Source organism: Carassius gibelio, chromosome A15 (assembly GCF_023724105.1).
Source record: "Carassius gibelio isolate Cgi1373 ecotype wild population from Czech Republic chromosome A15, carGib1.2-hapl.c, whole genome shotgun sequence".
NCBI classification, from domain to species: domain Eukaryota; kingdom Metazoa; phylum Chordata; class Actinopteri; order Cypriniformes; family Cyprinidae; genus Carassius; species Carassius gibelio.
The window spans coordinates 17,120,412-17,132,517 of NC_068385.1; the positions used below are offsets into that span (position 1 = coordinate 17,120,412).

A 12,106-nucleotide genomic window follows, 5' to 3' on the forward strand; every position below is an offset into this window, starting at 1 on the left:
ATTGGGTATAAGGTTACCGCATTTAGCAGCTTTTGGTTGAGCAGGGGAGATCACAACAGGATCTTGACACATAGGAAAATGCAAAAGATTTTTCAGTGTTGTGTCATTCCAATAAAGTTACCATCATTTAACACTTCTACATACAATTGTATCTCACCCCCTGGGAAGAGTCCCCCTGCACCTGGTACACCACCAGTACCAGTAACACCAGGACCAGCACCTAGTCAAACCACAAATAAAAACACATTTACAAGTCAAAAAAGTGTTTCTTTGAGATTATTGGTTGACTGTGTAATACAGTATGGAAGCCTCAATTACCCATCAGTCAATTATGAGCATGATAATAAATCAATGTAATCAGTCAATGCACTCACCATATTTCGCTGCTTTAGCTTGAGCTGGTGTAAAAACACCCACACCTGCTCAGAGAGAACAATTACAAAAGTTGCTTCAAATTTAGGAAACAGAAAATATGTCATAGTATTGAATTCCATCTCATGCCCCATGTGCATTGACCTCAGACCTATTGCAAGGTGTCTTGACATGCAGTATTTGAAAGAACCAAAAAGTACACTTGAAATGACATATGGGTGAGTAAATGATTTCTTTAAAAGCAAAATTATTTAGTAAAATGATTTTTCACCTCCTGCCCCTGGATAAAGTCCACCAGCACCACCTGTTCCAACACCACCTAAACCAGCTCCAACACCCAAGAAAATATGTAAACACTAAACTATCCACTTGAGTAAATGGCTTGCATTTCAATATGGACTATTTCTTTAAAAATTGCTTATTGTGGTTTTAGTATATTGCAAATTAAATGTATCCTTACCTCCTGCACCAGGGTAAAGTCCCCCAGCACCACCCGGAAAAGCTCCAGCCGCTCCAAAACCAGCTCCAGTATCCGACGAGTAGACAAATAATGAACTGTTAAAATTAGCTCTTGCAAAAGAACACAATTTTGTACAAATGACTGAAGCCCCATCTTAATTTCTTTGCTCCTTGGATAAAGCTTTGGGCATGTGGCCTTTAAAATCATTGAATAAATTAGTATTACCATATTTAGCAGCTTTGGCCTGTGCAGCAGACACCCCTAAAGTCCCAACACCTGCATACAGAGACAGCAGATCAGCTACTGGTCATGTATTTGCAGTGCAGGTGTGCATTTGCAGCCATAGAAAATACAATTTTAGTAGCTTGTCTAGGGTGAATCTCACGAAGTCAAGATCATGTGTGGGTTTTATTTAAACACACAATCTGGTTAAGTATATCCCATTACATTAATGGTTTTGAGTAAAAATATGGCATGTTCTTTACAGATTCGCCCTCTAGTGTACAGTATTAAAGTTATACATTCATAACACACCAGTCCCTGTCGGATAACCCGGCTTAGATCCAGCTCCTGCTTTCCCACCAGGGAGCCCAGTACCTCCACCAAAACCACCGTAACCTTTGGTATAGCAGGTGAGAATCATCACGTAAGCTCGTACATTTCATAGACAAGGTATTCAGCACATGCTTGTAATGGAGGTCGGCACTGCAGCCTACCGTATGGAAGTTTACCACCAGTATAGGGTAACCCAGCACCTGTTGAGACAAGTCATGATGTAAGACTTGTATTTATCAAGCTGTTATGTATGCATGCAAACTTAGTTCAATTTAAATCTTTTATAAATATCCTCCTCTTTAAACAAGCCTTATGCTTGCCTCCCTCTCTATGTTATGTTTGTTAAAGTAAAAGAAGAAATACTGAAGATATACCGAAAATACTGTGTCATGAAATGTGATGTACAATATACATAGCAAAGCTATCAAAGACACCTGGTCAGTGTTTGACCAAAGATTACATAGAATTAAATACTATTTCCATTGATGTATGAACTCACTTTGTGAAGCGTTAAACCATTGAAGTTGACCACACATTTTTATCAACATTGTATCCTGTTTTTAACAGAACAAATGTACAAGTTTGGAAAAGCTATGTTCCACTAGAGACATATTAATAATGCAATCAATTTCTCCTAATTTCACTGGATGTATTCCTAGTCCATGATTAAGGTTGATAACGCGCCGATAAGAGAGACATGAAAATATGTACTTTACTTCAAGCTACAAATGGAAAAATGGATGAAAATATTTTTAGATGTGACTATGAAAACTATGACAATGAACTTTGTCAATTATTTGGACACTTAAATTGTTGAACCTCTATGTAGGAGAATTACACAATGTTTTTGCACACATCTACTACATAAATGGATGACTAGCAGTGTGAGTCTAAGCACTGATCCAATTATAGTTGGGTTTCATCTGGAGCAATTGATGAAAGATATTCTTACTTTCTTATTTCTATCAACCTCATATTGTATTGCTTAATAGCTGTAAAATCACAAACGCAATCAGTCGGCAAATGCTTCTTTACAAGGCGTTGTAGAGCTGGGATGACCACAGTTTGTGAAGACTGATAAAAATAATAAAATGTTCCACCTGGGGCTTTGGGAGATTTGAGAGGGTATCCATGAAATACTCCTTGTTGCAGTGGTCCATATCCACGTCCACCTACAGCAAAAAGATCACTTGTTTGTATGTCAATAGACAACATGAACTTTTTAAACACAGCTTTTGTTCAGTTTTGCTTCCACACTATCCAGATATCATTATTAATATCTGGTTACTCTATGCTCATGTACTAACCACCACCCAGTACCAGAACCTGACCTTCACCAGCAGCTATGGGAAAGATTCAGTCAGTCATAAAGGTACAGTATGGTGTAAAAGTTATTTCACTGCAATGATTGGTGCCATTTTCATTGAGACTTCACCTGATTTAGGTTTGACTCCAGTTCCTGTGGCTACACCAGGAAGAACACCCCGCCCATTGAATCCTGTAATTATTTAAATCCAAGTGATAAGACCAAACAAAGGATATGTATGCAATTTTAATTTGGTGTTTTATCCAAATGACTGATTAGCAGGCCTGCTCTAAATATGTGAACACAGAAAACTCCACAAATGTTTGCAGAAACCATTAAATTTCTATACATGCCTTTGTTCATAAGATGTTTTGGCTAATTTGATAATGGCCCAAATATATTCTATGCACCAATGCGCAATATACATTTCATGTGTTATTGCTGTCTGTTTCTATGCCAGTATTGTATTCTTCTACATTGTGTTTCTTCCTTTAGGTCAACTGCATTTATGGAGGAGCAACACTCTGAGGTAAATCTTGCTGAGCAAGTCAAAGAAATTAAAGTGAAGTTAAACAATGCTCAGCTAGCTACCTGAAAAATCCATTGCACAATGTGAAGGTAACTCTATCGCCCCTTTGAGTGTACCAAGAATTTGTAGGTTTGACTAATTGCATACAATATGTTTCTGGCCTAAGTATGTAGCATCCTCAGCTCTGTTGAATATATTTTGCCAAGTGTAGATCCATTTCACAGAATCCAGCATATGTTCCCCACAATCCACACAATAAATGTGAAAAATGTTTCCAGATTCCTTGTGGGCCTTGTGGCCATATTAAAGTATATAAACAGAGGGAAATAACAAACCTTGTCCAGGAACAAGACCTCCTTGATATGGTCCAGGCACTCCCACTCCTGCAAAAAAAAAAATTAATAAAAAAAAAATTAAAAAGTAGATCTACACTGAAAAAAGTAATAAGTAAATTTACTTAATTTTTATTTGGCAAGTTTTTGCACAAGCATTTTTCAAGTAAATTTAACACATTTGGAAATTAAGTAAATCTACTTAACTAAGTTAAGTAAAAAAATAAATAAAAAATGAATAAGTACATTTTAATTAAATAATATTCAGTTAATGCATTTAGCAGACACTTTTATCCAAAGCGTCTTAGAGTGCATTCAGGCTAACAATTTACACCTATCATGTGTTTCCGGGGAATCGAACCCTCAACCTTACGCTTGCTAATGCAATGTTCTACCACTGAGCTACAGGAACACTTCAAGATTTTGTGGAAAAATAAGTGAAAATTTCACTTACTTTTTTATTTTGGAAAAGTTTTTACACTAATAAAAAACCTGAGAATCTAGACATTTCTAAATGTAAAATAATTTTTTTCAAAACAGTTTTATCAAATGAGGGTAAATAAGTCTCTCACTTCTGTCCCTTTAAACCAGTTTACAGCAAAGACAGCACGAAGGACTGGATGCACATGATAAATATTCTGCAGTTAAGAAAACAGACAAAAGAAATTGCACTGTAAAACCCGACAAGTAAACTTAACTCAAACCGTTTGAGTAAACAGATTGCCTTGATTTAAACCATGTAAGTTTTAAAACTTTGCATTTAAGTAATTAAGTGATTAACTAAGTGCTGATTGAGAATTAGTGATGAACAGCTGCTGCTAACAAACATAATCACTGAAGAAAAGAGAAACACAAGAACTACTACAACTGACTTCAGACACAGCCTTAGATGAAATCAACTGAAATAAAATACATGAAATCTCTCAAGATCTGATTAAACAACCCCACAAACAGCATCACCAGCTCCACTTATTAATAACCAGACTGACTTTATTTCTGTCAGACGTCTACAGAAGATCTTATTGAGAATGAACTAAGGTTTAGATGTTGATTTATTGTTTCATTTGAAGTAACCATGTTAGAGATCAGTGTTTGCTTTAGTTGGGCTCTTGACCCTTGATTTCTGTCTTAGTCTTTTCTCTGGCTGTTATAACCGTGTGTTTCTAAAACACATTTGTTGTAACTCAAAAGCCCAGAAGAAATGCCATCAGGTGTTAACCTGTATCTAGGTGTAGATTGTTATACTTTATATCGGTGATGATAATCATCAATTATTGAACTGTGCAGAGTCTAATCTCTGATGAAATTAGTGTTGTGTAATTTGATTAATTATAGTAGAAGTGATTCTAACAGGAAGTGGTTCTGTGATAATCAGTTAATCTGAATGACTTTTCAAACAGTTTGGTCTTCTACGGTGTCAAACAGTCACACAAAGACATCAATAATCAGAATATGAACCTCAACAATGGTGACCATAAAAAAATGCTGCAGAGCATGCTGGGAGCCATGGATGAGTTCTGTACTACAATAGTACCCAGAATGCATTGCAGCATGTTTTTTCGTCACCATTGTTGAGGTTAATATTCTGATTATTAATGTCTGTGTTTGACCAACTGGCATAGAAGAAAAATATACGTGTACAAAAATGTTTAGAAAGTCATTTTTATATTAACTGATTATCACAGAATAACTGGCTCTTAGTGTCACTTTTACTAGAATCACTTCTACTAATTACACAACACCTGCTTCATTAGACTCCATACAGATTAATAATTTATGTTTATCGGCACCTGTATAAAATATAACAACCTACACCTAGGTACAGGTTAACACCTGATGGCTTTTCTTCTGGGTGTTTGAATTACAACAAATGTGTTTTAGAAACACACGGTTACAACATCCAGAGAAAAGACTAAGATAGAAATCAAGGGTCAAGAGCCCAACTAAAGCAAACACTGATCATGTTGGTTACTTCAAATGAAACAATAAATCAACATCTAAACCTTAGTTCATTCTCAATATGATCTTCTGTAGACGTCTGACAGAAATAAAGTCAGTCTGGTTATTAATAAGTGGAGCTGGTGATGCTGTTTGTGGGGTTGTTTAATCAGATCTTGAGAGATTTCATGTATTTTATTTCAGTTGATTTCATCTAAGGCTGTGTCTGAAGTCAGTTGTAGTAGTTCTTGTGTTTCTCTTTTCTTCAGTGATTCTGTTTGTTAACAGCAGCTGTTCATCACAAATTCTCAATCAGCACTTAGTTAATCACTTAAATACTTAAATGCAAAGTTTTAAAACTTACATGGTTTAAATCAAGGCAAACTATTTACTCAAACGGTTTGAGTTAAGTTACTTATCGGGTTTTACAGTGCTATTTCTTTTGTCTGTTTTCTTAATTGCAGAATATTTATCATGTGCATCCAGCCCTTCGTGCTGTCTTTGCTGTAAACTGGTTTAAAGGGACTTTAAAGGGACTTATTTACCCTCATTTGATAAAACTGTTTTGAAAAAAATTATTTTACATTTAGGAATTTCTAGAATCTCTGTTTCGGGTTTTTTTATTAGTGTAAAAACTTTTCCAAAATAAAAAAGTAAGTGAAATTTTCACTTATTTTTCCACAAGATCTTGAAGTGTTCCTGTAGCTCAGTGGTAGAACATTGCATTAGCAAGCGTAAGGTTGGGGGGTTTGATTCCCCGGGAACACATGATAGGTGAAAATTGTTAGCCTGTATGCACTGTAAGTTGCTTTGGATAAAAGTGTCTGCTAAATGCATTAACTGAATATTATTTAATAAAATTTTACTCAGTAAAATGTACTTATTATTATTTTATTTTTTTTACTTAACTTAGTTAAGTAGATTTACTTAATTTCCAAATGTGTTAAATTTACTTGAAAAATGCTTGTGCAAAAACTTGCCAAATAAAAATTAAGTAAATTTACTTATTACTTTTTTCAGTGTATAATCATTTCCATTTTTACATGCAAATTTAAAAAACCCACATTTACCTGGCACTGGAGCTTTTCCAGCCTTTGCTGCTTTTCCCCCAGGTCCAACCCCACCAAGGCCCAGTCCTTGTACCCCGGTCTGAGGAATCACAAGACCTAACATACAAATGAAAGATCAGAATATCTTAGACCGGACTATCACTGCTTGCTAATTTACTCATGTCAGTATTTGCTAAATATATACATTCACTGCACCTGGAAGACCAGTACCAGTTCCTCCTGCACCTGGCCCTGAACGGACACAAACACACACATTCAGTCACATCACTAAACAAATGGGTGCTAATCTAAACTGCATATATTCCATGTGTCTCCTCAGCTCCATTCCTCTGATATGAAACAAATCGTCTTATCTGATTTCAGTGCCTGGAAGCTGATGTTTCAGACTGTTCATTTATTTGTTTAACCCTTTTCCAACCGATATCAAACACAGAAGAACAGACATTGCATGCTGCTTTAAGATTCTGCCAAGGACACACTGAAGTAATATGCTGGCTTTCAGTACACAAATACCACCAGTGGGGTCCCAGAGGGGATACATTTGTTGAATTGGCTCATGATCTAAGGCTCCTTAATTCAACTTCAAGCCAACTGGAGTACAATGAAAAGTCATAGCCGCATGAACAATAACAGAGCAACTTATTTGTAAAAGGTGTAAAAAAGGGACTTGTATGATTTCACTGTATGAATGTTTCCTCTGTAAATGAGGTCCCCACCTACAGTACTTTTTCCATTTCAATTCTTCCCAAAAGATGTTTAATTTACAATGTGTTTGTAAACTGGAAATTATGGATTCAGAAAACAATTATATTACCTTTAGCAGGCTTTCCACCAGCACCTGAAGCAAGAGAATCAGACTTAGAAGAGAGCTGTGTAGTTTTTGTTACTTAGCCACTTAGAAAATCCAAATCATCAATACACTTGTTGAAAAATTGCACCTCCAGGAAGACCTCCTCCAGGAAGACCTCCTCCAGGTAGACCTCCTCCAGGTAGACCTCCTCCAGGTAGCCCAGTGCCTAAATGAAAGACTATTGGTTATATGGAATTACTCGACTGCACTTTAACCATTGCTGACTATTCATTGGATGGTAAGCACCTGATTTAGCCGGTTTCAGACCTCCAGACACTGGGTAAAATCTTCCAGCACCACCATATGTGCCATAAACCCCATAACCACCTACAACAGAAGAGACAGCATCAAATAAAAATTGTATTAACATGGCTCACTTGATGATATTGAGGGCTATGTGTAATTTTCATTGGAATATTCTGGGTTCAGTACAACTCAGTCAGAAGCATTTGTTGCTTTTCAACTAATTGGTAACACTTTATTTTGAAAGTCCACTTTATTATTTTACTACCTATTAGTAACTTTGCAACTACATGTCAAGTAGCAGTTATAAGAGTATTAGTAGACTGTCTGTATAGTATTTGTTAACACTTGGTTGTCCACCAAGAGACATTCTACTGAGTACATGTGATTTTGCAAGTGTGTTTTTTTTTTTACTAATCCTAAAGAAGAGTAGCAAGAGGACAATGACATTATAGGAAGCAGCATGGAGGCTAGCACATATCTAGCAATGTAGCAAATGTTTGTCTATATATACAGGTGCATCTAAAAAAAATTTAATATCAAGGAAAAGGTCTTTATTTTTTTTCTTATATTATATATCCATTGCACAAAAATATATATATATATATATATATATATATATATATATATATATATTTTTTTTTTTTTTTTTTTTTTTATTCTGATGGTTATGACAGCTTAGGGGGAAAAATCATTATCTCAAAAAATTAGAATATTCCATTTTGAGCTTGATTAATTTGAGTATAAATACTTTGGCTAGTTTAGAACATGCAACCACAATTATGTGAAAGACTACTGACTTGACAGTTTTCCAGAAGACGTAAAAAAAAAAAAAAAAAAAAAAAACAGTCTTTTGTTTGGACACACACATCAGGAATCAGCGTGAGCATCACAACAACGGTGACCATCAAAAAAGCATGTTGTAGCCAATAAAAACTCATCCATGGCTCCCATCATGCATTGCGGCATGAATAAATTATGAGCTGAACTGTCTTTTTAACTTTTTATTCTAACTATATTTTATTTTTTCTGTTTTTATGTTCATTTTTTGTATCTAGTTTTGTGATGTTCAGAGTTGGTCTGTTTATCTGAATATGTTGTTTGTCACCGTTGTTGAGATTCATACGTTGATTATTGTTATCTGTGTGTGCCTAAAATTAGAATTCTTTAATAAAAAAAAATCAGAATCACTTGCAAGAGATACCTACAAAATGTATAGAAAATACAGATTTTTTCATTGTGGAATCAAAGCTGTGACAATCAATAATGGAAGTTTTACTTTGAGAAAAGACCGTAAATGAGTTCAGTGATTCATGTCAAACAACGATTACATTAAAACATAATCATCAACACGCGATGATTTTTGCTCTTGGTTTGACAAACAAACTTTAAAAGTAAAAAGTTACAAGCCAAGATCCCAGCTAAAGCAAACACTGAACACTATAATGGTGACACACAAATTGTGTTTTTTCTCATTTGGTGATTCTGCTTGTTAACATCAGGTGTCTTCAATAATGCTTAATCATAACTCAATTAACTTCTTAATTATCTCATTAACTTCAACTCTGATTCAGTGTTACTTTTAACACTGCTTCAGTGTTTATATGAGTCCACACTCAGAGTGTTAAATTAACACTGGGGATTTTGCTGTGTAAGCCACAGAAAGTCATTGCTAAAATGGCTGGCTGTTCACAGAGTGCTATATCACAATATATTCATAGAAAGTTAACTGGAATTAAAAAGTGTGGAAGGAAAAGGTACATAAGCAACAGGGATGACCACAGCCTTGGGAAGATTGTCAGGAAAAGCCAGTTCAAGAACTTGGGACAGCTTCACAAGCTGGAGTCCATGCATCAAGAGTCACCACACTCAGACATCTTCAGTAAATGGGCTACAGCTGTCACATTCCTAGAACCAAGCCACTCCTGAACCAGAAAAAAAAAAAAAAATGTATGAAGCATTTCACCTGGGGTAAAGAGAAAAATAACTGGACTGTTGCTCAGTGGTCCATAGTCCTCTTTTCAGATAAAAGTAAATTTAGCATTTTGTTTGGAAATCAAGGTCTGGAATCTGGAGGAAGAATGGAGAGGCACAGAATCCAAAGTCCAATGTGAAGTTTCTGAAGTCAGTGATGTTTTGGGGTGCCGTGACATCTGCTGGTGTTGGTCCATTGTGTTTTATCAAGTCCAAACTCAATGCAGCCATCTAACAGGAGATTTTGGAGCACTTTATGCTTCCATCTGCAGACAAGCTTTATGAAGAAGCTGATTTAATTTTGCAGTAGGCCTTTAGCACCTGCCCATAGCGCCAAACCAACTTCCAAGTGGTTTGCTGACCATGAAATTACTGTTCTTGATTAGCCAGACAATTTACCTGACCTGAACTTTACAGAAAATCTATGGGGTATTGTGAAGAGAAAGTTATGTAACATCTGAGAAACAAAAAAGAGAAGATGAAGGCCGCTACCAAATCAACTTGGGTTTCAATAGTGCCTCAGGAGTGCCAAAATCTGATCACCTCCATGCCACACTGCACTGAAGCAATAATTTGTGCAAAAGGAGCCCCAACCAAGTTTTAAGTGTATAATTTAACCTGCTTTGGAGATCTTTAACATTTCTGTTTTGTAAATTATTATTATTTTTCTTTTTTTGATTGACCTTTGAGATAATATTCAAATTTTTTGAGAGACTCAATTTTTTATTTTCCTAAGCTGTAAATCATAACCATCAGAATTAAAACCAAAAACTCTTGAAATATTTTAGTTTGTGTGTAATGAATATAAATATAATCTAAAAAAGTTTGCCTTTTGAATTAAATTACAAAAAACAAAGCACTTTTCCATATATTAAATTCTTTTGAGATGCACCTGTAGTGACTATTGTGACCACTAGTATGCCTCTATAGAGCATGTGAGTTCATAACTTTGGATCGTGGAATAACAAGTTAAGAGTGATATCTAATGGGAAGGATATCACAAATTAATCATTATGAATTATGAAGATGATCTGCCCCAATCCCCAAATGGCTTGGACGGTAAACACTATGGAGTGATTTAGCAACGATACTGGGAAGGGCTGGATGGGAAAGAATGAAGAGAGGGGGAGAGAGAGAGATAGAGAGAGAAGAAAATATATTTTTTAAGGAGATTGAAAGTAAGGGCTCAGAGACTACAGTGGATCTTTTTGGCTAAGCTAATGAGGAGTTAGTGTGATTAAAAATTATTGCTACTTTGTGTCCTCCTTCAACACGGAAACCCTAAACAAATGAGGTCATGAAGTTTGCATCCGTCTTTTATGGTAGAGGGAGGAATACAGGAATGGGAAGGATGTGCAGTAAAATGCTTTCTTTGTGAGTCTTTCTGTTGCATTGTTGCCATTATAAATCTGAGAGTAGCTCACTGAAAAAAACGAATCATGGGTCTTGTAATTTTCATCAAAAAAATTAAGGTGATAATTCAAAATAATGTGTGGATTTCATTAAAGAAATTGTGTTTCAGTGTTGTATAGAAAATAATGAGGACTTTTTACTAATAAAACCAAGAGATGCGTTTTCCTCATTTTGTTTTAGGAGACTTAAGCAGTTTTGGTGCTTGAATTGGGGAACTGATTAAACTAAAATAATTAAGGAAAGAAGGCTGCCTATTTAATTTAAGTGAATTAGCTCAATTTTGCAGTTTTATTTTAGAGGTGATTGTTAGTTCCCAGCATGCTTTGCACATGGCTGGATATGGAGAGTAAATTTTGAAATTAAATGCTACTTTATGTTGTTGAGTGAAAGGAGGCATCTATTAATGTTTAATGTTCAGTTACATTTGACATTTGTAAGAGTTTCTGTAACATCGAAGTTTCCATTGCACAGCGCAATCGTTACCACTGTGCAGAAGAGTAGAGCTTTAGTTATGGATACTACTCTTGTAGTACTACTCAAGGTACTCTAACCTTGTTTAATGAGCAGTATCCTTGCTAGTGCTATTGTAGTACTTTCCAGTATTTCTCAAGTATTTTCCTAATTGAGCTGATTGGCTGTATACAGTCTTGTAAATGTATAAAATAACAAAATACAAACAGATCTCATTTAAAATCACATACTTTTGAGAATAAACTTAAAATGAATCAGCACATTTCCCTAATTATATTAAATTTATTGTGCCATAGACTAAATAATTTAGGAATTTTTACTTAATTTATTTGGGTAAATTTCACTAAAAAAACAACCTTAAAATCTACTCAAATATAATACGTGTAATATTGTTACCATAATTTTTTTAAGCAGATAGCATGTAATATTTTTTACAGTGCTTTAAAAGGCCTCTAAATCTGGATGTTTGAACTTCTGACACAAGAGAAAAAGATGAAACTTTTCACAGTGGCTGATGGCAAAAGGAAGCTACACACTCCCAGACAACAGATCATTAACTTGGGAAAAATCCACATTGCTCTGCGGAACAATGC

The 12,106-nt window shown here is 35.3% G+C and overlaps 1 protein-coding gene across 1 annotated transcript in view; it reads right to left on the minus strand.

Moving 5' to 3' along the window:
* LOC128028860 (elastin-like) overlaps positions 1-12,106 on the minus strand; it is a 73,020-nt gene that overhangs the window by 527 nt on the left and 60,387 nt on the right. Inside the window, exons 5-20 of the mRNA XM_052616182.1 lie at positions 7,659-7,739; positions 7,501-7,578; positions 7,377-7,400; positions 6,758-6,793; positions 6,563-6,658; positions 3,558-3,605; positions 2,823-2,885; positions 2,488-2,559; positions 1,549-1,587; positions 1,367-1,450; positions 1,058-1,108; positions 833-895; positions 644-700; positions 375-419; positions 158-220; positions 18-62 (exon numbers count right to left, since the gene is read on the minus strand). Of these exons, the coding sequence (XP_052472142.1) occupies positions 18-62; positions 158-220; positions 375-419; positions 644-700; positions 833-895; positions 1,058-1,108; positions 1,367-1,450; positions 1,549-1,587; positions 2,488-2,559; positions 2,823-2,885; positions 3,558-3,605; positions 6,563-6,658; positions 6,758-6,793; positions 7,377-7,400; positions 7,501-7,578; positions 7,659-7,739 (945 nt within the window). The remainder of the gene's footprint in view (positions 1-17; positions 63-157; positions 221-374; positions 420-643; positions 701-832; positions 896-1,057; positions 1,109-1,366; positions 1,451-1,548; positions 1,588-2,487; positions 2,560-2,822; positions 2,886-3,557; positions 3,606-6,562; positions 6,659-6,757; positions 6,794-7,376; positions 7,401-7,500; positions 7,579-7,658; positions 7,740-12,106) is intronic.